Below are 27,423 nucleotides of genomic sequence, written 5' to 3'. Positions count from 1 at the left end.
TACCGATTAGTTTGGTTAGGGGCCACTCTACATTGCCTTCTAGAAAATTGAGGGCTTTCTTTGGTTTGGTTCTGAAATATTTCTCATTTGTTAGTAGTGAACATACTTGCTACTGCTATTTTACGTGAATTCTTAAGGAAGAGTAATTGGATTTCTTTGCTTCCACTTGGGGTTTATAATGCAAGTACCATGAATAAAACATCAGGGCTGTCTCTCAGCTGTATTACTGAAGCATAACATTATGTAGAAGCTTGAAATCAGATTTCCTCTTTCCCTGTGGAGGTTAAAAAGCCCAGTGAACTCTTTGAGCAGGTACTGGCTTCAGGCCAGGAAGTAAGGTGTGAAGTGCTGGCTGCACTGCATATGAGCCTAGTAAAATCTGACTTCTTTAATGCTTGGCCTCTTAAGTGAATCTCAACTTGGCTTGCAAAGATGACGGCTTGAAACTATGAATTCCTCTAGGTCTAGTATTTTACATGCAGAAGGCATGCCTAGAGGCTCTGCTTTTCTATGTCAGGGATTTAAAAATGGGAGTGACTTGACAAGAAAGTAAATGAAAAATGAGACTGCTCAGGTAAGCTGTTGCTGATTGTAGGTAAGCAGGGGAAGCACCAGTGAATTAAATAATTAAATCTGCTGTGTGAATGCAGCATGTCTCATGTTTTTATTAATTATATCTGATTGCTATTGATGCATTAGCCTGTGAATGTAATATAAAATTTTTTCATTTGACAGATTAAACTATCCTTCCCAGGTATTTGCAAAAGCTTTTAAGTTCAGAGTGTGTATAGATAGTATTCCAGTTTCAACAAATGAGCTGGCTGCAGATGCAAAATAAGAGCAGAAGGTACAGGAGTAAGCAAAAATTACTATACGGTTAACTTGCTGGGTTGTTGCATACAGATACAACATAACTCAGAAAAGTTTTGTTTGTTAAGGAAGCTTATGTTGGATTACGCAACAGATAAATATTAGCTTTTCATATTGTAAGTACTGGGATTTCCTTGTAACTCCTCCTCTATATCCTCTTAATAGAGCTTGCATAAGAGTAATAGCAAACATGTATCTTACAATTACTTTTCTGTTCTTGCTTAATAGTGAAATATTTGCATTTCAGGTCAAATCAAAGACAAAGTTAAAGAAAGGGAGAAGAAGCAAAAAGAAAAGAAGAAGCACAAACTAATGAATGAAATCAAGAAAGAAAATGGAGAGATCAAATTACTGCAGAAAGGTAGGTTCAAGCTATGTAGTGATTTTTCATTCTAGTGCTGGAATTATTTGTGATTGGATGCTGTGTTTTAATACTATGTTTTTCATTTAACTTATGCCATTTTTCCTGGTTACTGGTACAAAAGTTGCAAATTAAAACCTGATAGAGATGTTAATTTTTTTGTCAACTGTGCTAGGTACTGGAAATTAAAGATAAAACTATCATCACAGTGTTGTATATACAGTAGTAGTAATAGGAAAGAACAGTAATTCAAGGAACAATATTAGTGATTCTTGAATGACTGCTGACAAGATGTAGGTTATCATTTTATATCTTGTGGAGAGGAAAGATGAATGCATGTTACATTTTATGTCTAACATTAATTGTACAAGACTGAGTAATTCAGGAGCTTTGTCAGATACTAGGCAATTGTATGCAACATGCAGTCTTAACTTTGGCTAATTTCTTCAACTTAGTTTTCTGTAATGAAAGGTAGTTAAGGTTACATTCTCATGTGGCTTGTGCATCTGTTGAATCTTAGAACTGTACAGTAGTTGAGGTTGGAAGGCATCTAGTCCAACTGCTCCAAGCATGATCAACTAGAGCAGATTGCCCAGGATTATCAGACTCTTTATCTCCAAGGGTAGAGGCAACAGTCTCACTGGACACTACATTCAGATTATATATACAGAAAATTTTTTTATAATGATGATAAGAGACTGGAACAGGTTGCCCAGAGAGGTGATGAATATTCCATCCCTGGCAGTGTTCAAGGTCAGGTCAAGAATTGGGCCCTGAGCAGCCAGATCTAATTGTGAAGATGTTCCTGCTAATTGCAGCGAGTTAGACGAGATGGTCTTGAAAGGTCCATTCCAGCACAAGCTATGTGTCTGTTGTATGGTCTATGAAGAAAGGCAGAGCCTGCTGGGACTGATAGGCCTGGAGAAGAGGAGGATCAAGGGGGGTCTTATCAGTGTGTAGAAAAACCTGACAAAAGGGAATGAAGAAGGTCATCAACCTTCACGGGTTTATTTCTTCCAGGTGCAGGGTTTTAGCCACCCTCTTCATGAATCCCCCAAGTTTCTACATTTTTACAGCCTCTTGAGGTCCCTCTGACTGACAGTGCAACTCTGTGGTGCATCAATCATTCTTCCAGTTTTGGATCAGCTGCGGCTTTCTGAGGGTGTGCTCTGTCCCATGATGCCATCAATGGAGAGGCATTGACACAAAATATTAAGGTCTGGATTACTCCAGCAGTGTCTGTTTCCAGCTGGAATCCATGCTGCTGCTCACAACCCTTTGAGCACTGCAGTTAAGCCAGCACTTGAACCACTTTACTCTTCACTTAGGTCATGCTGCATCAGATTTTCTGTGAGGGTGTTGCTTATTTGAGTAAAGCAAATGCTTTTTTAATGTTATTTTCCGACTCTCCTTTTGAAATTAGGAACAAATTAATGATATGTTTTTCTGTTACCTCATATACTGTAGGATTTAATTTACAAACCAGAAAGTGAAACTCTCAAATCAAATCTTGAACTTCAGAATGCTCATAAGAGGTCAGAGACACGGAACCCTGTATTTACTACATCACTTATTATACTCTACACACAACTGTGTTAACAACAACGACAGCTTAAAACCAGTGTTGATCGGGTCTCAGAGTACTGCTTTGAACTTGAGGATTGTGTAAGCTGGTGACTTCCTGTAAAAAGAGCAGGTGTGACTAGTCTTTGCTGAGCATGGAAGGAAGTCACTGGTTGATACACTGGGCAACACTTAACTGCCATAACAGTGGGTTCTTTAGGCTTTGTTTGAGTAGCAGCCTTTTTTTACACTGGGTCCTGTTTCTGTTGCCATTCAGCAGCTGAGGTGCAATCTGCAAAGACAGCAAATTGTCTTACACTGATCTAATAGATGATACCTAATGAGGGTGTTGAGCCTAAGATTGTGCTTTATTTTCAGGTTAATGTTAAAGTGCATATGCCCAGGAACTATTAGAACACCTCTTTTGAGAAGCAGGATAGCTTATTTTCACAGCCAACAGTGCTACAAGTGCATTAGATGCTTTACCTCTATTTTATTTGACTTTTTGTCACTCAAGTATATTTTATGTTTTCTTTAAGGTCTTGGCTGTTAAGTGTTTTGTAGAGGCCGTGTTTGGTTTGCCAGTATCCTGCAAAATTGACTCCTATTTCAGGGAAAGAAGGGAGTGAGTCAGGAGAGCAGACAGTTACTTAGAGCAGACAGATCATCTCCACAGGGTTTGTATCCTGTTCAGAACGGCAGCTTGGTGTCTTCTGTGGGCCTCCAAAATCTGAATGGATGTGCTTGTATGTGCTGTGAGGTTTGTATAACATTTCCTGAGCTCTCCTGCTGATCTAACTGTACATCCTGGGCAAGAGATGAGAGAGCAGAGGCAGAAGTGCTTTGTGATGCAGCTTCTTGTATATATCAGTGGTCAGTGTCTCTGTGACCTTTCCAATTACTAACTCTTTATCTAAGAGTGTCTTCTTCCTGTGTAACGAAAGTTAAACTTCAAGCCCTATTGTTTTGAGCTCAGGATTTACTGTGTGGCTTTAGAACAAAGTTTTGGACTGAGTCTACTTTCCATTTCTTCAGGCTTTTGCTTTTGTGGTTGTTTTCTATATTTTTAGAGTCTGTGTGTTTAGAGATCAAGAGTACAGTACCCAAAGACAGCTTGTTTCCTTCTTCTATGTATTACATCTATATCTTCTTGTAAAATATTGCTATGACCATCTGTTTGTGACTGACTTGGGTTGAGGGGGTGGAGGTAACAGCCTACGTGACTTCAGACAGCTAAACTGGCTGTCCAAGGTCAGAGGTGACGGGTTATAGAAGAGGTCAGTACTGAGGGACTGATGCCTTTTGACGAGAGCTGGTGCATAAGCCTAATTTTGGTGCTCTAAGCTGAATGTGGAAGAGTTTATTTATACTTGGAGGCTCTGGGTTGTGAGCTGTTCATCTGCCTAAACTTGGGTTGGTGTTCTGTTGAAAGCAGTGATAAAACTTGCCCATGTTGGAAAAGGGCAATTCTTAAAAAGGGTTTCTCTACTGTGCTTGAGGCTGCTAAAGGAAATGAAACTCTTTCAGAGAGCCTGGTGGCTTTTTTTATAAACCCAGAACTGAAAAGTTTTTTTGTCATCCTTTTGCGCTTAAAAGATGTATTCTCTGTAGATAAGGCTGTAAAATTGCCTCTATGTCTTTCTACCGTTTGAAAGGAAGAGCTCAGTTTTCAGGCAAAAACTGCTTGGCACATGAATCTTGTTAATAAAAATTCAGAAACTCTAAATGATTTAAATTTACTTTTAAGAAAAATCTGCATTATAAATAGTTACTATCTAGAAATTGAGCATTTAATGTGAAATACTTGCACCAGTGTGATGTGACAAAGTTACTGGAGTTCCTGCAAAAAGGGGGGTGATTAATAGGCTTATTTGTAAACAGTCCCATTTCTGTTTTTCGTTTTAGAAAAAAAAAGTCAGTCTTGTTTTTCTGATTATTTATATCTGAGCACAGCAACTGCTAAAATGGCAGTAGGAGAAATTCTTAGTATGTGTTTCTGAACATACTTGGTTTACTGAATGCCAAAATCCAGGAAAGAACTGAAAAATGAATATTTTATTTGCTGGCATGAACATATGTAAATACCAGTTGCTTTCTAAAGATTTTTCAAAATTATTCTTCTGGAAGAAATGATGCTTAATTGTACATTTTTATGAACCTTTAAAATTTTTATAGATGGGTTTTTACATGACTAATTATAAAATCACTATATTGAACATGAGACATGAGTCTTTGTGTCTCATTAGGGAAAATGTTCAAGTATTTGCATGCAACGCACTTTAGTTAAGGGAATGAGTAAGACTGAGATAAGAGTGCAGGGCACATCATCCACCACCCTGATTTGTCTGATACTGAGTTTGCTTCACAGTCCTTATGTACCAAGTTATCAACTTTACCAATAAAATAAATGAGTAGAGGTAAAACACAGATGTCAAATGAGATGGAGCAAGTGGCAACTGGAGGGAGAGCTGTGCTGGAAAGCTTTCTGCTGGAGCTGGGGATCTGGAGTTTGAAGCAAAGACTTCTGGTACATCAAAATTAAAATGTTAAATTTTGGTGGCTAGGCTCTCCTAAAGTAAGGAAGTGAAAACCGATTTTCATTACTGGCTGCTGTTAAAAATGTTTGTGCCTTCCTGTTACTATCTGTCAGCCAGAAAACTGTGCGAAACAAAGAGTTTACTGTTAATAATTTTTGGGTTTAGTTTTGAAATGTCTAAATTCCCTCTCTAATAATTTTGGTTGTGACCTCGAAGTTGAGAAACAATTGCTCTGGTTGAAACAATTCAATAAAGTATTCGATTTCATGGTCTCTACTTATTTAAAATTTCAGATCAAATGATAGAGCACAACAAATGGACAAAACACAAAATAAATTTCAGGTAATGTCTGACTTCTTGCAAAAACTTATATTTGGAAGGTGTTTGTAGTTAACCAGATATTAGGCTGTCTAGCATCAGGTTTTAATTACAAGTATGTGTTGTCATGGAATAACAGAGCATTGGCTTATTTGCATAAAATTTGAACAGTTTTGAGTATCAGTCCTTAGTAGTAAGTCCCATGTCACTAACAGTGACAGGTATATTATGGCACCACAAAAATTAAGGTGTGCTGAGTTACCTTGAAATATCTACCAGTCCTACAGAAGTGCATGCGAGAATTATTTTTCTATTTATGGTACTTAAGGCTTGGTACCTAGAAGATGGCTAAATGTTATTCAGCATTAGTTCTGATACTGCTGAGTATGTGTATGCACGAACAGAACTTCCATTTTCCTGGTTTCTTTATTGATACGGTGCAAATTTTGTAGCTCTATCCTTGTGCTTAGCCTACTGCTAAGCCAAATAAGAGCAGAAGCTGTTCTTCGTGTTTTTTGTAGTCCAGTAAAGTGTAAGCTCAGTCTGCTTTTTAACAACAGGTCAGAGGGGAAAGTTCTTATAAATGTGGATGGTGAGAGTGTTTTTATCTACCCCCTGTCCCTGTTTCTCATTCTTGGGGTCCTAGGGCTGTGAGTCACATCAAATAAAATGTTTTCAATATGACTGAAAATTGTTTCTGAGCCATGTGGTGGAAAAAGCTTTTTTGTTTATAGGTTCAGTACCTGTTGTGTCTAAATGGATCTCAGGACGAATAGAGACAAACATGCCATGTCATGCACTTCAAAATGTGTGAAATTCGATTCCAAGTCGTATGTATATGTATGTATGTACACACCTGTACTGTGTATGCGGGTGAAGACTCTCTGAAATGCCTGTCTTGAAAGTTTTGGGTTGCCAGTGTGTGCCTCAGCAGTAAGAGGTGAGCCTCATTCAGTAGGAGGTGTATCAAGTACTGTTCCCAAATCTGACTTAAAACAAAGTAGTTTGGATATCTCACACTTGTGTTGGGATCTTTATTTAAACTTTTGAATTGCTTATTTATGCTTTCACCAAATTCTGTATGTCTGCTCTGGAGCAACTTGATTACTGCTCTAGAGAGATGTGGAAAGCTGCTGCTCTTTTTTGTTGTCCATTAGTGAAATGTCAAAGCAGTGTTATTGGTTTTGGAAGAAGCAGCTCATTTTACTTTAAAGTACTTTGATATATGCAGCAGAGGAGTGACTGAATGAGTGTCACTCATTGCAGTGTTTCTGCTCTTCTCTACGGCTAATGCAGAAGAAGAAAAAGAAGTATTTATTGGACATTGCTGATAGCAATTCCAGTATTCCAGCAAGCAAACTCTTTTTGCTCTTAAGTATTTGCAGCTTCTGAGCAGCTTTAAACATCTAATTCAGAGTGGATCTTTGAAATTCATCAGAGCAGAAGCCTTAGGCTAGAAATGTGCTTCTTTCTCTATCTGTCACATTCTATTAAGGCTTTACTGAGAAATACTATTTACTTCTAGAAATCAGTTTTTCATTTCATGTTTGTATTCCTTAAGAGCACTGTCTGTACACTAAAATAGTTAAACATAATTATTCTAAAATTGGGTGTATGCAGGTGTCAAAGCAGGGTGGAGACCACGTACCACCCACACTCACTGTAAGAGGATGCATGGAGGAAATTGTAGTCTGATCTGTATTGCAGATAAGTTAATTAAAATGTTACATTTAAAAGGTAAATTTTATAACTTCTTTGTTAAATTTAAAAGTTCAAGTGTTCAGGTTACAAAAATTTCTATTAAGGTTTCCTAGGAAATTGATCCTGTCTCAAATGTACTGTTGGGTGCGGTGCTGGGACTTTTTTAACCTGTAAAAATTCATCTTTGTTCAGTGCTGGGGTGGATGGAGAAGGTGTGGGGGACAGGTTATCTGAGCAGAGCGGGTGCTTTGCTGCCCCGAGGAGGAGTGGGTGCTGGTACCCCTTGTGTCCTCTCAGTGGCCTGTATGCTTTAGTTCCTGTCTGACAGTGCTGTGAACCGGTTCACTCATGTAGCAGCAGAGTGAATAGTTTTCTGCTGAGCCATTAAGTTACTGTGCACTTGATGAGCATCAGTCAGTAGCAGCAGTGGTGCAGCACTGTGTGCCAGGAGCAGTGTCAGAGGAGAGTGGGGGGTTGGATCATCTGGCAGTGAGCTCATACACTGCTCAGCTGTGTCATATCTGTTTGAAGGCTGAATAATTAAGTGTCGCATTGTTTCAGTCTTCCAATATACAATTTCATTTTAAAATGTTTTTTCTTTGCAATGTGGGGTGCATGAAGTATCTATACAAATAATTTTCTATATGTATGTCATTTGCTCCTTGTGGGGAAATGGAGTTTTTGACAGAACTAGTGTGTGCAATAGCAAAAGCTCATGTGAATTTTAAAAAGGCTCAAAACAACTAAGCAGTTTTTGAAGTTGTGTTAGCTAATTCCTGCTTGAAGTGGTCTTAGAGAGTCGAGTTTTGCTTTTGTTGGTATGCAGTTTTTTTTCAAAGTCTTTAATTCTAGCAATGTTTTGAAAAAAGCCCATTTGGAATCCTTTTTATCTTCTGATTTCTGTGTTTTAAGGCTTTTTTTTTCCTTCAGTGGCATCAGTAGTTCAGACCTTGAAGTCATGACTGCTGTTTTGTCTCCCAAGGATAGCCACTCACCATTTTTCTCTCTTTCAGTTTCAAGTAGCAGTTCAGTTGCAAGTTCAGCATTTCAGAGCTGTTGCTATTCTTCTTGGTCTTTTCATGCCTACTAGGCTTAAAGACTCTGTGGACAGAAAGAGGATATTAACAAAGAAGTGGTGAATACTGAATCTACCAGCTGAAGCAGTCCTGTTGCTGAGGTTTGATGCTGGATTTACATTAAATTTGGCCTAAGAAAGGACAGACTTCCATGAAGATACTCTGCCTTTTGGCAGTTGAACTTAGCTAAAAGTGCAATTGTGTTAAGAGAGTGCACAGTGTTAAATCTGATTCTGAGTGAAGGGAGTCTTTGTAGTTATTAACTGTGTGGATTAGGTAAAGAAATCCTAGAATCCATTTCCTTGTTTGGGCTAAATAAGAAATGAGGTGACCTCAGGGCACTTCTTATTCTCCTCTCTGTGAGAAAATAGAATCCAGGGAGATAATGAAATCTGCCTCCAGTTCAGGAATCCCAGAAGTATTTAGCTGCTGTCACAAACCTCAGAGACTCAGACCAGAGCGTCTCAATTGCTTGTTCTCCTTTCGAGTATCTGCATCTTCCTTGTCCAACCTCTTAATCATCAGCAAGGGTTTGTGATTCCATGCACCAATAGCTGTGGTCCCACTTTTCTTTTTCCTAAAGGACTCTTGTTAAGTTACTCGGGTGCAGGATGGCAAGCTGAAAATAGTCTACTGCAACATCGTAGTAGAGACTGGCTAACTTTACTCTTGCAGATTTCATATTACTTAGTCTTGCAATGAAATACACAATTTTTAAACCTCGAGCATCTGTGTTTGAACATGCTGGTCTTGAATTGCTGGTGTGAATATAATTTTGTGCTGAAACATACCCGCTAACTTTGTTTTACTATGTGCTAAATCATTTTGACTGCTTGATCTTAGGGCAGTGTAGTGCTAGAAGTTTTTTGGCTACCACTTCTATTACTTGCAAGAAAACCCCTCTCACTTGTTTAAAACAAGTGAGAACATTTACCTTGGGAATCACTTGAGTATGCTATCCCCAAATTAGTAATTTGTGCCTTTAGGACACTTTGGACATTTAAGACAGCTTTTCACTACAGCTTGTATATTATGTGAACGTGAAGCTAGTTTCTTTTTTTTTGTGTTTCCTTTAATGTTTCTTTAATTTTATTTATGTTATAATATGTATGGGATCAGTTTTTAGATGTTCCCACATGTTCTTCAGCAAAGTTTATCTAGTTTTGAAAGAGTGACCATGTGAAGAAGCCCATCAGACAAGGTAGTTTCTGGCAGTGGCATCTCGTGGGCAGCTTGCTGCTGCAGGTTCATATCCATGGATGGTTTGTAAGCCCCTTGTTTGGCAGTGTTGGACAGCTGTCCTGTGATGTCTCTGGACTTCATGGGACAGTAGCTGCTAATGACCAGCTAAAGGGAATGATGGACTGTGACTCATCATGAAAGCAGCCTTGGGAAATTTGGGTTATTGTGATGTCTTTCCCTTGTTGTCTCAGCTTATTTTTCAGTTGCAATGTGACCATGGCAGGCGTCTCTTACCCTCCTGACTTTTGGTAACCTACACATTTTGACCCTTCTTTTGGTCTCTGGTCTTTGTGTGCCATGGTGAGGGTTTTGGTGACTTTGAATCCAAATCTTTAAATATATATTTTGTATAAAAACTTCCTTAAGAGATCTTTTTTTTTTAAACTCCCAACAGGTGGGAAGGAGAAACCAAAAACCAATGCAGAAGAGCTACAGATTAAAAAAGTTAAGAAGAAAAAGAAAAAGAAACATAAAGAAAATGAGAAGAGGAAGCGTCCAAAAATGTACAGCAAATCCATTCAGACCATCTGCTCAGGATTGGTTTCTGATATTGAGGATCAGGAAGCCAAAGGCATCATAGATGATCATCTTAAGGATTTCAATGGGAAAAATATGGATCCCAAGAAGGACTGTGAGTCCAAGATACCAGAGAACAGTGAGTTTCCATTTGTCTCGTTAAAGGAGCCACGGGTTCAAAATAAACTCAAAAGGTTGGACACATTGGAGTTCAAACAGCTGATTCATATTGAGCACCAGCCTAACGGAGGTGCATCAGTTATCCATGCCTACAGTAATGAACTCTCCCACTTGTCTCCTGTGGAGATGGAGAGATTTGCAGAAGAGTTTGTGGGTCTGGTTTTTAGTGAAAATGAAAACTGTGCAGCTTACTATGTAATGGGTATTGTTCATGGGGCAGCTACTTATTTACCTGACTTTTTAGACTACTTTTCGTTTAATTTTCCCAATTCACCAGTGAAAATGGAGATTTTGGGAAAGAAAGATATAGAGACAACGACTATGTCAAATTTTCATGCTCAGGTAAGAGGTTATGCATTTTACTTTCTAAAGTCATATAATGGTTTCAAACAACTGTGAATGGGTTTTTTTCAAGTAGTTGTTATTAGCTCTGCTATGTGGATGACACAGAAGACTAGAAACAAGGGATTTTTTTAATAAGTCAGTTCTGTGTTATTGAAGATGAAAAGAGACATAAAATTATTAACTGAGGCATCAAATTGGATTTTTGGTGGGAGGGCAAGTGCATGCTTGTGTGTGTAGGTTTCTTTGGAATTCTTTCTGTAGCTGTAGATTAACCATGAGTTTTGGAGGATTAAAATGGTTTAGCTGTGGCTTTCTGGATGTCTGAAGAGTAGTTCATGTGTATGAACTTTGTCATAAAACTGAAATGCTTTAATACAATGTTATAGATAAAAACCTGTATAGGGCACAGTTACATTAGCTGCATTTGTAGTTTGGGTTTTCTAAATCCATCCTCAGAGAAGAGCTTGGGGGTTAATGTGGCTACAGATTTGGTTCTTAGCCCTTTGCATTTCTCCTCACTTGGCTGGATTCTCTGGAAAGCTCTTAAGTTAAATGGTAGAATGACTGGCAGCTTTTGAATATTTTGTTTTAATTTTTTTAGAGAGAAATGACTGTATACTCTTAACAACAGCTGCTGATTAAACGTCACCTTTGGTGTTTATTAACTTGCTGTAGAAAATACATTTCTGTTGCACAGAAATTATTTATAGCACTGGTTTTCAGGAAAGAAATCTGTCCGATTTTTCGCCTTGGTGATGAGGTTATTGCAAAAAGTCCCTTCAGTGAGTATAAAACAATTTATGCAGAAACTCAATCGTGTTATTTTTATCAACTTTATCTCACAACTCCCCTTTTAACTCCCATACTTGTGAACTTAGATGTTGTATGAATCAGCTTTAAACTATTTAATCTTCACTTTTAAGATGATAAGAAAGAGTTAAAGTGTAAGTTACACTGTCATCTTTTTAATGAAAAACATGTATTTTTTTCCCCTTTGGCTGTGTACACATTTGCATAGAACACTTGCATGTATTGACAAATTTCAGGTGTGCATTATCCAGAAGGATATGCAGAACTAAAATGTTGCTGCAAGAGAACATTTGCAGTGCTGGCTGAGAAAATATCTACTGCCATGGAATATGAATATTCTGTGAACTACAGCCACTGTTTTTCTTGAGCATGTAAACTGAATCACTAATAATAAAAATCACAGAACATATGATGGGCAGCTCTCCAGAGCTGCTCTTTGGCCACTTTAGATAAGAAAAGCTGGATCCGTCCTTGTAAGTATGTTCCTTAAATCCCGCTGGTTGTCTTGGGTAGCATTAACACAGGCATAGCTGTGTGCTAGTACCTGCCCTAAAGAAATTGTTAAAAAAGGCCCAAATTTTATTGTTGTGAATTACAATAGAATTATTTTACTAGAAGGATAGATTAAATTATTATTACACTGGTAACATCAACATCTGTAGTTAAACCAGTCCTGTGTTCGCTGGGGTAAAAATCATAATTCCCCATTTTTGAGTAAGTGAAGGAGGAACAGAGAGAGGCTGTGGTAGATGAAAGAAGCTGAACTGTATTATTACAGCATTCAGCTGGTCAGCTCTGTGGTCTAAGCTATATTTTACTTGGCTGGAGCTTTAGTTCTGGTATCTTCTTTTCCTTTGTGTCCCCTCATTTTTTTCCTTAGTTTTCATGGCATTTTATCACTTCTCAGTTTGGTTGCTTGACAGAAAATGCTTGGCTCTTTGTATTTTTGCTAACTAAGGGTTATAGGGTGTATATATAACATGCACAGGCAAACATCAGACTTAAATTGTCTTCTGTGCGGTATTCTTGTTTTCTGGAATATTTAAGTCAGTATCTTGGTTGCATAGTTATTGATTCTAATTTTCTTTATTATTTTCTTATTTCTGTTTTACTTTGGCTGTTTATTTTGTGGTTTTTTTCATGTGGTCTGCTACAGTTAAAATGTTTTGTTAGCTTTGTATTCTCCTTTTTGACATGCTACATTTTGTGCAGATTGAGAACATTATCCTGTCTCACTAAATTCTTTGTGGATTTTTTAAAGGGATTCTAATATCTTGTCGCAGTACCTTTTGATGAAACTTTAAATGTATTTGGTTTTCTGTTCCTACATTTCCCCAGCTTTGGGCTGTGGTGTTCCTTGTCCTGGGCAGCCTGAACAATGTCTAGCAGTTGTTGTATAGCCTCAGTTGAGGAAGGATTTGTTTTCTGAGGTCTGAATAGGAAGTTGATTTTTATCAAGTCTGCTTTGAGTATGTATCTTGGACTTCATCAACTTTAAGAAACTTGAGTATTCCTTTGCTAATTTTAACTAAAACACTGAAATGAAGCTCACTTTGGTATAAGAGGTTCTTTGGTGGTTTCTCAGAGCCCATGTAGCATATGTAATCAATCTGACAAATGTAAGTATTTAAAAAGATCAAAAAAAGTATTAGAAAAAGGAGAATGAAGGTTAAGCTAAGCCTGAAATGGAAAGTGTTATAGAGTGTTTTATCAATTTTTGGTTTTCAAGTTGATCCTTTTGTTACTACTCCATCTTCCACCTCCTGTTTTGTGGGTTTGGGATTTTTTGGTTTTAAATAATGCATATTTCTAAGTCATCAAGTTCTGTGACAAGAGTCAGATTGCACAGTAAATTCTGTTGCTGAGGTCAAATTGGGGTTCTCCTAAGTTTACCTGGAAGGTCTGCATCTGTCAAGTAATTGACTTAGTTTTCACAATTGTAGAGTTGAAAATTAACTCCGTTCAGCTTGCTTCCCAATAAACCTGTGTCAGATAGGAGTCATGTAATTTTACTTATTAGAAGATTATAAGGGACACAGATTTGTGAGAATATTTACAGCAGATGCAGGAGAGAGGAATTTGGAACTGGTTCTTTCTAATGAGAATTAGCTTTTTAATTTTGCAGGGAGAGGAACTGGGGAGTCTTTCATCATCCAGCTTGGGCCTATGCCTGAGTACTCCTTAAAATTTTTTTGCGTTAGTGTAACAGCTCTTTCTGAACTGACTGCAAGGCTTAGTCAGACAGTTTCTGTAACTGGGCAAAATTCAATTAGTCTGGATATCCTTGTAGCCAGTAAGTCAGTCCTTCAGGTGGTGAAAAACTGCCTTGTAGCTCCATCTTCCCTGGGCTCTGTGTTTGTGTAGATGGCAACAGCTGCATCAGTTACCCGATAGCCATGGATCTCGTCAGGTTCTTACGAGGATTTTAAAGAACGTAAATAATCAGCTTTTGCCACCTACTTGGAGCCTACATCACTTAAACTGTTTAGTGCTGCTGAGACAAATGTTAATATTTTGAACTTTTAATTTTTTTTCTCATGCTGGGCAAGTGTAAGTTTTTATTGCTGTTCTAAAACCCCAAAGCTCACAGTTGATGTTTAACAGTGCTTAGTGCATTGATTTTACTGTCTTGCATCAGTGGCAGCTTCTTAGTACAGGTGAAATAAAATGCTGCACAGTACCAAACAGTTCCTCTGCTGCCAAACAAGATGTTTTAAAGCTGTATTTGACAAGTCCTTGTCTGCTGTGTTTGCAGATCTCTAAGTGATTCCACTCTTTCCAAATAAATACTTTGTAAAATTTTTTTTTCCTTGTTTGACCTCTTATCCATTTATTCTCATCTTTAGTGGAGAAGACAAACAGTTCATCCTTTTCATTCAGCTTTCTCTATATTGGAAGATTGCTTAATAGCTCCTTTTTTTCCCCTCTCCCTAGATGAAGTGATTTGCGTTATTTCAGTCTGTGGTTGCATGTTATACCCGTATTAGTCTTAGTATTCTCCCCTTATGTTCAATTCAGTCATCCATATTTTTTTCTTAATACACAGTACTGAAAATCAACAGTGTCTGCCTGGTGTATTGATGTCAAAGACCATGAGAAGATTGCTGCAAGTGTCTTGCAAATTATTGCTCTTAGATCTATTTCTTCCTTTTTCAGAGCAGTCTGTGATCTGCTGTAGCAGCAGCTCCTCTTAATTGAGTCGCTCCCCTTTTCAGGTTCATGCAGTTCATTAAATATGTATGTGAGTTTAGTTCTTGCTTTTGTTTAAACTGAATTACATCCTTTGCATTCAGACCCCCTCTCTAGTTTCAAGCTTTATTAATTTTGATCCTTTCCTGTAATGGACTTGCAGTGTTGTTATACCTGTGGGTTTTATGAGGATATACTGCCTTCAAAGGAAGAATCCTTGCTGCCTGCCCCAAAATTAGATAGTTATGTGAGCAGAGACTAAACTGCCCACAGTTTGCTCTTATTAGACCATGTTTCTCTAGCAGTTTATAGAATATAGTGGAAATGTCAAATGTTAAGATGTCTACTGATCCTCTGAACGAGCTTATCCAGTCATAGCAACAAAGGTTAGTTTGGCTTGATTGTTTTCAATTTTTTTACGTGACCGTGTTTATTAGTTCTTACTGTCTTATTTTCTAGGTAGTTGATAGTTGTATCCAGCTAAGTGTTTTTTTCTGTAAATTGGAATTAGGCTAAATAGTCTCTAGTTCCTCTGTCTTCTGTTGACACCTGTTTCTTTAAGATGGTGTGTTACTGTCTTCCAGATTTGAAGAACTTGTTTTGTGGTTTTGAGTTAGAATCATGGGGTGGTTTGTTTTGGAAGGGACCCCAAGGACCATCTAGTTCCAGCCACCTGCCATGAGCAGACACCCAACACCTTGCATTAGTCCAGGTTGCTCAGTGCTCCATCCAGCCTGGCCTTGAACACTTCCACGGATGGGCCATCTACAGCTTTGCTGGGCAACCTGCAGTGCCTCACCACCCTCACAGCAAAGAAATTCTTTGTAATAGCTAAACTTGCCCTCTTCCGATTTGAAGCCATTCCACCTTGTTCTGTCACTACATGCCCTTGTACACTGTCCCTCTCCAGTTCTCTTTAGGTATTGGAAGGTTTCTCTAAGTCTCCCTGGAGCCTCTTCCCCAGGCTGAACAATTCCAATCTGTCTGTGAAGAGCCTGTCTTTGTAGGAGAGGTGCTTCAGCCCTCTCATCTTCATGGCCTTCCTCTGGACTTGCTCCAACAGGTTGATGCTCTTCCTGTGCTGGGACCCCAGAGCTGGCTGCAGCACTGCAGGTGGGGTCTCAGCAGAGCAGAGGGGCAGAATGCCCTCCCTTGCCCTCCTGCCCACACTGCTGGGGTGGCAGCCCAGGACATGTTTGACTTTCTGGGCTGCAAGTGCACATTGTTGGGTCATGTTCAGCCTCTCATCCAGCAGCACCTCCCAGTCTTTCAGCCCAGGGCTGCTCTCGGTTGATTTTCCGTGCTGTATTGGTGCTTGGGATTGTCCCAACCTACACGCAGGGCCTTGCACTTCATGAGGGTCACAAGGCGATCTTTCCAGCCTCTGGGTGGCATCTCTTCCTTCCCTTGTGTCAACTGCACCACACAGCTCAGAGTTCTCGTTGATTTATTAAAGCTTTGTCTTGTTTTACCTTACTGCCTTTGTGCTGTAGGTATGAGAGGGTGCACATCATTCAGCCTGTTCACTTTAGGAAAGGTCACTCTAACTGTACAGTGTGCAATTAGAGAAAGGGCCAGAGCCAATCTAAAGAAGATTTTCTGCTGAAAGAAAATGTCCTCATTCCTTCTTTCCTCCCAGTTGCGTGTTCTAGTGCCAAGATGTGTTGCTTCTTGGAACTGGTGAGTTCAGTTTGGTCCATTAATCCAGAAGAATTACTTAACTACTCTTGAGGGATTGGTTTTATTAGTGAGTTGGCAAATTACATTGTTTAAATGAGTAAGAGGTAGCTCAAGGATGACTATAGGTCCACACAATCAGCCCCATTCCATAACAACAGGCAATTGCATCTTCAGAGAAACAATTTTTGTTGATTTTTGTTTCCAGTTTGGAATAAATTCATGTTGCCATGTTAGCTGTGATGGACACTGAGTAGTCAAGTATTAAGGAATAAATATTTTAGAGGAAGACCTCTGAGAGTAATGATAGTTCGTGTTTGTGGTGTGACTTGATGTGAGAGGTTGTCCTCACTTTTTCAGGTTCTGCACACAGAGCTTGTCATTCTCCTTCTCTTTTAGCCTCTTTTAATATTATCTTCTCCTTGCTGTTCTCCTTGTTTAGCTCTTTAACGTTTCTTTCGCAGAGAGGTTTTTGCTGTTTAGTTACTTTCTAATTTGTGAAATCCTCCTTGAAATCATTAGTTCCTTTAGTATTTGAGGGGAATTGCTGAAAATATTTTTAAAGAAAATCTCAAATAACTGGTTAGTGCTTCATTTTCTTATCATTAAAGATTTGTGCAGTACCTATTTCGATATGTTGTGTTATTCTCCCGTGTTCTAGAAATAATTCTTTTATATTGGAACTATGTCTTTTCAGTTGTGTTTCAGTAGTTTCAGTAGAACTTTGTTTTCAATAGAATTTGCTTCTTGCTTTTAAGGTGATCAAATGTTTGGTTAGTTAGTAAAAAGGTGTAAGATATTTTAACAACAACTTCCTGCTGTTACAAGTCCTCCAAAATAAAACCTAATCTTTTTTTTTTCCTTCTGGATGATGAAAAATTAAATTTTATCTCTTTAAAAAAATATATTGCCCCATTCTCTCCCTATTTTTAAACCTAAAGAAGATTGATTCTTTTAAAATTCTTCTTAAAAAATCTTTTAAAATATTCTTTATCTAAAAAATCTAAAAAAAATTTTTGATTTTTTAAAAAACTGATCTGTAGGACTGTATGTAAGAGACTTTTTGATTGATGATGTCAACATATTGTCTTGAAGCACAAGAAGTTTTCATTTACTGAATTCCATTGAACAGAGAATGACACTGGAGATCTGCAACACATGCTCATTTGTTTTCCACTTAGAAAACTTTTCTAGATTTCTTCCTGATAGTTACATCCAATAAATATTAGATGACATTCTTGTGTTACTCTTTTAGTCACACATTTTGTATTGACAAAACCCAAACCTAAATAGAACCCTGGAGGTTTGTACCGGCAGTTTGGACAGATCTGAGACTGACCCTGTCGTGGATGTGCCTGAGCTACAAGAGCAATAGTAGCTATGTTGCTTTTGCCACATCATTTTCTATGAAGGTATCCAATTGATTCTATCTTCGATTTTTTATTTTTAAAAAGTTTTTGTCACCTGCTTCAGTTTTTGTGTCACTGAAATTCAGAATAAAAGTGAAGTAATTTTGCTTTTAAAAATTATCTGTGTTATTATTTGAGGATTTCATATGCAAGATGAAACATGCCAGGTGATAAATTAACTACAGTGGTAAGAAGGTGCTGATGAAACTAATAATGCAGTAAAAATCTTGAGATTGCATTTCCAGGAAGTTCCAAGTGGGAAAAACTATTTGTAGAAGTTAGGTTTTTAATCACAATTGAGTAATGCCAGAACTGTTAAGACATCCCATTGTGATACCAAAAACCTGACCTAAAAAAGGGAAAAAAGGTGAAGGAAGGAGTATGAAGTACATGTGGTTTAATAGTAAAAAGCAGCCAAACAGATTAAGGAGTATTTGTAAAATCAGAGCAATTTTGATGAATATTTGTTCAGTGTTTGCTCCCATTTGAAACTGGAAGTATAAGGAAGCATTTAAGGATTTGAATGAAGCTGGCAAGGAACAGAAAGCTGCTTGGCACTTTATTGAAATGTGCCAAGTTAGCAGGAATGGTAATGGCCTCTTCATGGCTGCACTGTTTGAGATTGACACTGACTCTGAAATTAGATGTTTTCTGTTCTGAGATACTAGTGTGTAAGTGCATTGCTTGTGCACTTGTGTAGCAAAACCCTCAAGGTCCTTGCATATTATTAGGTTGTGTAAAGTTTTTGGGTTTTTTTGTTGGTCTTTGGTGGGATTTCATGGGTTTCTTGAAATTGAGTTCAGTTGATGGATAATTTTGTTTGTTATTCGTTATTTTCTCTGAAGACTTTTTTTCCAGACTTTTTTGGTTTTAAAGGTGAAACATTGAAATAAATTTAAACCTTAAAATTCTAGCAGGAAAATGATAAAGTTTCAAATAAGAAAAAACCCTCCTCCACCTAAACCCCACAACAACCCACACCCTACTATATTAAAAATAGGAATTCAGTTGTTATGTGCCCCAGTTTACATTTCCTCTCTTGAAATGCATGATTTCTCTGGATTGTTCCCTCCACTTTGTGACTTATTCAAATACAAAATCATGTGGTGTCTAAAATATTTCCATTTGTAGGATGATAATGCTCAAATATATTTTTGGTATTTATGTGTGTATATATGTATGTATGTATTTTTGCATTTAGTCTTCAGATTCTTGTCAGACACCAAGACATTTCTGTCAAAACATTTGCTATTGCATTAAAAAATCAGTTGAGGCTCTGCGAGGCACAGAAGCAGATAATTCTCAAGTTTTACTAATTGTGGATTCAGTAGTGGTTTTACTGGCACAATTTTCCATTACTGTGATGCAAGAGAATGACACAGTCTCCTTTTCTGTGTTTTTAGGTGACATACTTCAAATGTAAGCTCCACGAGAAGAAAGAAGTTAGAATGTCATATTTATTATTTTATATTTCTATCTCTTTTACCTGTCCATGGTATTATACTGCATGCATTTGGTGATTTATGTGTGTTCATTCCTGACCACGTGCTAGAAGAGCAGCATGTCCTTGATTTCTCCTTTTATTACAGATTTAAGTTGTTCCACTTTTGAACAAGTCTGTAAAATTCTAAAAACCTAGTCACACTGTGAAATTGCATCTGGGAACATTGTTTTATAGAAGGTGTATCTATATATATATGGTGTGTATATATATATATATATAAAATATATGTAGTATTCTATTAGTGGTCAGTCCATAATTTAATATAGAATTTGATAAGTACTGGTTTTAGTACATCAATATTATTTTTGTGAGTTTAGAAATACATAGAGCAATCTAAATCTAATCTCCCTGTGAACAAACCAGACAATGGATACTGACAGTAAAAGAAAGGGAAAATGTTGCTGTTATGTAATATGCCACAGGCTGTATTTATTTGGTTGTTGTCTTTATTAGGGTTAATTTTGTTTGTCATCAGTTAAACATCAGTGGGAGGATTTGGTGTTTTCACACTATTACTTAGCAGCAGTCTAAATTGGGAGTGAGTGAAAATTAGCTCCTCACTAAGAATGACCTCACCTTTTTATACACGCTTGTCTAAGTCTTTAGCCTAATCTAAGGTAACGTAGTTCAAGCATTAACCTCTTCTCTAAGACTAGAGCTTAGGATGCTACAACCCAGTTCATGGAAGAGTTGCTTTTCACTTGCCCACAGCTGCTTCATCTTTCAAACTCTCTCTTGTTCTTTCTGGCCTATGCCTTTATTTATTCTTTATTGTTTTCTAAAATAGAGACATTTTTAGGTAATTCCTGCTCTAAATTCAGATCAGTTCCCTAGGCTTGCTCCCTGTCCATCTTCAGAGCACCTAATGCTGTCAGGAAAGAAGGGAAAAGAGAGAGCAAATCTTCCCCTTTGATCAACATGGATTGATTTCTGCTTATACTGGGTCTGGATGGGTTTATTTTCTTTGTGGACAGTGTTTTGGGTCTGTGACTAAAACTGTTGGTAACACACTGGTGTTTTGGCTGTTGCTGAGCATCACTGGCAGAGTGTCAAGGCTTCCAGGACCCTCCTGGTGAGTAGGCTGGGGTGGGCAAGAAGCTGGGAGGGGACATGGCTGGGACAGCTGGCCCCAATTGACTGTGAGGATATTCTGTGCTGTAGAACATCAGGCTCAGAAAAATAACCTGAGGGAACTGATGGGTTGGCTGTAAGGTGCCTATTGCTGAGCACCGGTCTGGGCATCAGTCTGCTTGTGGGAGTTGGTGAGTGGTGGAAATCACTACTTGGTGATTTTTCTTCTTCAGTTTTGTCTTTGCTGAATAAACTGTGTTTATCTGGACCCATACATTTCCTTGCTTTTCCTGTTTTCTCCTGTGTCTCACAACTGTGGGAGGTGGGGGTGGAAGATCAGTATCTGCTGGCTGGGGTTAAGCCACTACAGAGTTCATTATCACTCAAACATTTCATTCTGTATTTGCAATTATGTGATTCTGAATATGGTACCAGAATAAACCACTCATCCTTTGTAGCTTTGACATTATTTAAGCATTCATGTTGGTATTTCTTCACCTAAGCTGGATCTTGAGATGCAATCGTACTGCCTTGTGATCAAGGGGAGGGTGGTTGATCGGGAGAGCTGGGGGTGAAAGGGGATGGACAAACAATGCTTGAAAATGTTGTGTTCTTTTTTCAGTTTTAGCTTTCAGTGGCATGTTCTTGTTTTGGGGAACAAACGAAAAATTTCTTATTTGATCCTTCTTAATGTAAGCATTATGCTGCAGCTAAATACTTTGCTGACTTTAGGTTTCATTACCAACACCGAGTGGTATATAAGCCAAATGGCTGGGTTGATCCAGCTGGAAGCATCACAGCTTTTCCAAGCTTTAACTTAGTATTTTTAGGAGAATTTTTAGAGTTTTCACTTGGAGTAGTTTCACAACCAGTTTATCATCTTTTATATGAATCATAAATTGGTTTAGGCAGAAAAAGACCTTTAATACCTTTTTAAGAGTCCAACTCTTCACCCAGTCTTGCCAAATCCATCACCAAGCCATGTCCTTAAATTCCACATCTATGCATCTTTCAAATGCCTCTGGGGATGGTGACTCAGCATTTCCCTGGGGAGCTTATTCCAGTGCTTGAGAATGTTTTTGGTGAAGAAATGTTTTTAATATCTAATCTGAACCTCTCTTGACACAACTTCAGGCCATTTTCTCTTGTCTTATCACTTATTACTTGGGAGAGTGGTAGCAGGTAGCACAAAGAAGCATGGAAAAAGGCAGAGAAATCAGGGAAGTTCCCTTTAATCAGGGAAGTAGATGGAAACAGCATCCCAATATCTTGGACTGGAGTGGTAGACTACTAAGCTACTTATGTCAGCTGAAGAAACATCCTTCTGCATGTTAGGCTTTTTAATAAAGTGTCACAGATTTGTGGGTGTCTGTAGCTTCAAAAAGTGGTTTTAGGGTTCTTCCTTGCTCATTACTGTAGTTGTACAAGATCCTGATGCTTTGTGCCAGTGCAGATGTAGCTGAGGACTGAGCTGATGCAAATTCAGCAGAAATGAATGTTTTGTGGTATTTTATCACAAAATCACCAGCTGCCTCTGCAAAAAAAAAATCCTGCAGGAATGTATGACTAAGGATTTGAGGAATGGGGGAATATAACTGAACTGTTGTATTCAGTGTGTCTGTGATGGCTTGCTGTAGCATTAGCTAAGACATTTTGTAAAATCCTGCTTTTAGCCATAAATCTGTTTGCTGGGAGGAATGAGAGATGACTGGGATGATCAGAACAGTGTTTGGTTCTGCATTTCTGGAAAGATCTGGTTACATTAGTTGAGTTTCTCAGAAGGGCACAGTGTTGTTCCATGTTTTATGTTCAGGAACTGCTGTTAATTCTCCTCTGTGCTGTCATAACTACTAGGAATGTTGATGGTCTGTTTGGGTGAGGACCATAGCTAAGCAGTATTTCATTAACTGTTTTCCTTGCACTTTTTTTACTTTTCTTGCTTTGGATGCAGAATGTCTAGAGGTGCCATATACAGGAGCCTTACTTTTGTGTGCAGTAATCCATCTACCCTTTCCTCTGTTCTGATCTCTTTGTATTTCATCTCATAATGCCAGTGTCTTTTAGCCTGTTAATCAGGAAATCAGAAGCTTAAAGTGGACATGATCCTCATCAATCTCATGCCTGAGTATTTTGGTGATCTAACACAACAGATCAGATTGTTGAAAAAAGATTTAAAACTATGTGTTTCTGTTAAAATTTCACAGTAGAAGATTTCTCATGAGAGGTGAATGCTACAGCTGTTAAAGTCTGAAGGGAGCACAAGATGTGCTAGCACAGCACCACAAAAATGGAGTGCTGATCGTTGTCTTGCTTTTTGTACCAACTCTTGGAGCCTTGTGTTCATTGTTGTAATTTGCTCCAGTTAATGTGCTCGCAAAGAGGCGGTACTGGAAAGGATGAGTAGCAGAGGAAATGTTTAGAGTTAAATTACTTGTAACTCAGAGTTCTGCCTGTTGCAAGAAAAAAGGTAGAAATTCAGCTAGACTTGAGTAATCCAGGTAAGAATCCTTATTGACTAGTTACTGAGCATAACGTGTGTTGATTTCTTTTTAGAGTTACTGGTTTGGAATGTTATCTTCTTCTAAGGCAATAAATGTTACTCCAGTTTATCTTCAAGGGTTAAAATAAAATACAAATTGTTGTGGATGTTTAAGATCTTCTGTCTTTGAGTTTGTAGTAATTGACTTCTAAATACACTGGAGACTGAAGGACTAAAAAAAGTCTTTGTATCTCAGAAAGCATAAGCATAGAGATTACAGGTGCTCATTGAATGTAGATGTTGCACAGTAGAGGACTCGGTATAATTTCTGTTGTCATATTCTACTTGTAGGTAAAAAGAACATACTCTCATGGTACGTATAGAGCTGGCCCAATGAGACAGATCAGCCTGGTTGGAGCAGTTGATGAGGAAGTGGGGGATTACTTCCCTGAATTCCTTGATATGTTGGAAGAATCACCCTTCTTAAAAGTAAGAACAGAAGGGAATGGGCTGGGAGAAGGGGGACAACATGCTCTGTAGTGCTGTTATAATAATAAAGAGAGAGTATGTGATACTTGTTTAGATAATTGAGTGTTCTAATAGATGCTTTCTTCGTGAGAGATAAAGGCTGCTTTTAACTGGTTTTTTAAAGTAACTCACTTGAAAACTGTGGCTTGTATTTCCCATTAGTGTACACTGCCATGGGGAACACTTTCTAGTTTAAAATTAGAGAGTCGTAAAGACAGTGATGATGGTCCCATTATGTGGGTACGTCCAGGAGAACAGATGATCCCTGTGGCTGACATGCCAAAGTCACCTTTCAAAAGGAAGAGGTAAGTTGAATTATTTTACTTGGTAAATGTCTGGTTAGTAGTTTTTTCTTTGCAAATTCATTTTATCCCAAACCTTTTTCTCTTTGATATTATATGTTAACATAAATTGCTGGGAGAACTGGGATTTACGCTTGAGAAAAGAATACTCAGAGGGATCATATCAATGTGTTTAAGCACTTCACAGAAAGCTGTAAAAAGGACTTACTTCAATATTTCCCAGTGACATGAACAGAGAAAATGAACATAAACTGAATTACAATAAAATCCATTTAAAATAAGGGGAAAAAAGGGGGTTTTCTTTTGTGTAGATGAGTAGTCCTATTGGTTATGATGGAAATCAGATAATTCAGAGAAATTTCTTTATCACGGTAATTGTTTCTCTTATGTAGAACTACCAATGAAATAAAAAACTTGCAGTACCTACCTCGAACCAGTGAACCCCGTGAAATGCTGTTTGAAGACCGGACCCGAGCCCATGCGGATCACATAGGACAAGGTTTTGAACGACAGACCACAGCTGCTGTGGGAGTGTTGAAGGCTGTGCACTGTGGGGAGTGGTAGGTGTTGATTGGCTTCACCTAGATGTCTGAAAAATGTTTGCCTGAATTGCCATTTATAATTGGAAGGGAGTGCAGAATAGGTTAATCTAGGATTAAAGATTTCAGTGAAGACTTCGTGGGTGCTGGCTGAGCATTAGATGTTTGTCTGCCCTGTTTAGATTGCATGTGGCTGTGCTGTGTGGTTGAAACCAGAAAGGTACCTTGCAGTGACAGTTCAATTGCTATGATTGAGTTGCTGTTACTGAGGTCTTGTTAGATGTAAAAATACCTCATACTTCATTTTGCTTTAAGTGGTGCATAGAGATTAAGCTGTAACTGTGGCAGAGGTGCACATGGAGAGAGAGACCTTCTGGCAGTTCTTTGTGGTGTCTGGAGAGGAGCAGAATTCTTAGGCTTCTGCTTCCCAAGTCATGGCTGTTATAACCTTGATTTATTTATGGAAGCTCACCTAGGAAGAATCCTGTTGGAAGTTGGGTGATATTTTTGATGTCTGTCTTTAGAATTCCTGTGTGAGATTCAGGAAATGAAATGTGCGTCATTTGAAGCTTGCTTACATGTTAATTAAATAAAAAGCCCATAACCATGTGGGCTTCCTGGTCCAGATCGAAGAGGCATTTTTCAACATCTTCAGGCTGTGAAGAATGGCCTTAGTTTTGGAGGTTACCTTTGCATATGTAAACACTATAAATACCTCTTCTCTTTGTGTCTGTCTAGAAATTAGAAGAGTGAATTCCCTTTGGATAAAATGATGTGAATTTGTGTTACAGTGCATGAGTTCATTGACATAGAAAGTAGAATAATTGTCAGTGGGGAAGAACTGGGTTGTTCAGATGATAATGTGTTTGTTTCTTGGGCTCTGAGGTTTTCAGTTTCCTTACTCTTCAGGTTGATGACAGTGGGAGCCTTCAACTTCCTGCTTGCTCTGACTGTGCTGTGGTGAATTAAGATTGAGCAGTGCAGGGCAAGAGCTGAGATAACTGTGTAGATCTGAGTATTTTAAATTACACTTTGCACATTTGAGAGAGGGACTTGCAAGGGAAGGAAAGAAACCAAACAAAACCCCACTCCCCAAACTTGGATGTTTGTGGAGATCAAGAAGTTGAATTGATAGTAGTTTAAGTGTCTGGGAACTTCCCATTCTTATCCAGTAGCTTTATAGCATACTTGCAAGTCCTTCAGTTTGGGGAATAAAAAAGAAGTATCAGCATTTCATTTCAGTGTAAAGACTGAATGTATCTTTTAATTCAGAATAAAAAATTGTAACTGATATATGGAGAGGAATAAAATATACAACATAAGCACCACAATAAAAGTTAGCTATTTCAGTCTTGATTTGGCCTAAATTATAATTCCTGCTTTCCCTTTCCACTTTTGTGTAATTTTGAAATCCACTTGTATTTACATGAAGACAACTAATAGGGCTTATGATAATGAAGCATCATGGATTAATATAGCACATTAAAATTATTTCAGGTATTAGTTTTGCCATAATTTGCAATCTGTGGGTGGATTTATTTTAAAGGCAACAACATGAATGAAAGTTTTAAAAAATCTAGTTTTTATTTTTGTTCAGTTTTGGTTTTTTTAATCTGTTTGAGTAGTTGAACAAATCTGAAAAGCTGGAGACATTCTGGGGTGATTAAGGCACTATAGCAGTAAAAATGCACACGTTCTAGTGATGAGATATTGTATGTAAAAATGCTTTCTGTGAGGAGAAAATAAAAAATTCCTGGGCTGCCTGAACTAAATCCATAAAAATGGATTGAGTGGGCAAAAAAAGCTTTATAAGTTGCTGTAGATTTAAAGAAAGTAGGATTTATTTCCTAGTTGATAGGGATGAATGTTAATGCTAGGTGGGATAAATGCTGTCTTTCAGAAGAGACAGGAACAGAACTGTTGAAAAGCAAAAAGCAGGTTATGGTGCTAGAGGACAGACATGGAAACTAAACATGGTATTTTGAAGAAGAAAAAAACATTTATCCTTTCCTAAGTGTGACAGGATCTTGATTTGAGGTATTTTATAAAATTACTGTTTTGTGATCTTCTTTTCATTGCTTTGAGTATTTAGAATTTACAGAAGAACTCTGATGATTGCTAGCAAACATTTTAAGGATTGAAAATGAATAAATCATAAATGATTGAAATGAATAAATTTTGAAAATCTGATAAATGCAGGTGTGATCATGCTGATTACTTAATGCCATTTTCATAAATGATACCAAGTGAGCTTTAGAGCTTATGAAGTGGCAGTGAAATTTTAAATTAGGGAATTTGATAAGATTTTTATGTGGGAAATCTGGGTGGGTTTTTACAGGGACAGCAAAAGGCTCTTGGTAGCATGGTTGTTGGCAAAATGAAACCTGTGCTTCAGCAAGCAGCATTCAAGTTTGTGTTCTAGAGACCAAAATTGTGCTTCTCTGTATGATCATAGGAATTTCTTCTGTATTGCCAGTCTTTAAGCATTAGGCCAGAAATATTAATGGTGAAACCTCTAGTTTTGAATCTGTTTTGAAAAGTCATAGCAAAAGGAATCCAATCCTTTTGAAGAATGAGGTTAAGGGGAAAAAATACTGCCAAAACCAGTTCTAGCAATTCTCTAGTAGAGGCTTAAATGGGTTTTTCTGAAGTTATCTTATGTTTTGTTTTCACTTAATGTCTCTTTGGACATTAACTGAACTTGTGTGCTATAGTTTTGCTTGGGGGTAGATACCTGATACCTAAACTGAAGGTTTTGCAAAATATTATCTCAAAGTTGTGTTGAAGATAAAATCTGCAAATGAAGGGTTTAAAATTATCTGATGGTATTTTTTCTCAGTTGTTTGCAAAAGGAATGTTGTGTTCTGTGACAGAATTGCAGCACAGAGCTGGTGATCCATCATCCTCTTGGACAGATATATATGGACTGAGACTAGGAATGACAATGCATAAACCAGAATAGACACTGTTGGGAGGACATATTGATTTGGACTGAAGTTCTCTAAATGTGCAAAATATTCTTTCAACTGATTTTAAGTCTTAACTTCATTTACAGATACTGGGGACTCCAAAGGCAAATTCATATTTTAAAAATAAATACCTGCATTAGAAAAGGTAGATGAATGTAGCTAATGTTTTTAACACCACTGGTTAGAAGTGTTCCTGAAGCTTTTTGCTTTCTGTGTTTAAATCAGGAGTATATAGAT

At 37.8% G+C, this 27,423-nt stretch overlaps 1 protein-coding gene and 1 long non-coding RNA gene across 3 annotated transcripts in view; one reads left to right on the top strand and one right to left on the bottom strand.

Annotated features, from left to right (window-relative positions):
• RSBN1L (round spermatid basic protein 1 like) overlaps positions 1-27,423 on the top strand; it is a 40,738-nt gene that overhangs the window by 10,481 nt on the left and 2,834 nt on the right. The window contains exons 2-7 of one of the 2 annotated variants that reach the window (XM_068189610.1): positions 1,118-1,231; positions 10,063-10,323; positions 10,642-10,706; positions 23,200-23,337; positions 23,539-23,681; positions 24,071-24,238. In XM_068189610.1, coding sequence (XP_068045711.1) covers positions 1,118-1,231; positions 10,063-10,323; positions 10,642-10,706; positions 23,200-23,337; positions 23,539-23,681; positions 24,071-24,238 — 889 coding nt within the window. Of the gene's footprint in view, positions 1-1,117; positions 1,232-10,062; positions 10,707-23,199; positions 23,338-23,538; positions 23,682-24,070; positions 24,239-27,423 lie in introns of both variants that reach the window. The other variant, XM_068189609.1, reaches the window with a different exon arrangement.
• On the bottom strand, positions 2,761-5,412 carry LOC137473709 (uncharacterized). Its single transcript, XR_010998950.1, has 2 exons — positions 3,445-5,412; positions 2,761-3,086 (listed from the first exon to the last, which is right to left on the bottom strand). It is a non-coding gene; the product is annotated as an uncharacterized lncRNA (long non-coding RNA).

Source organism: Anomalospiza imberbis, chromosome 5 (assembly GCF_031753505.1).
Source record: "Anomalospiza imberbis isolate Cuckoo-Finch-1a 21T00152 chromosome 5, ASM3175350v1, whole genome shotgun sequence".
Taxonomy (NCBI): Eukaryota; Metazoa; Chordata; class Aves; order Passeriformes; family Viduidae; genus Anomalospiza; species Anomalospiza imberbis.
This window is presented reverse-complemented; position numbering and strand designations above follow the sequence as displayed.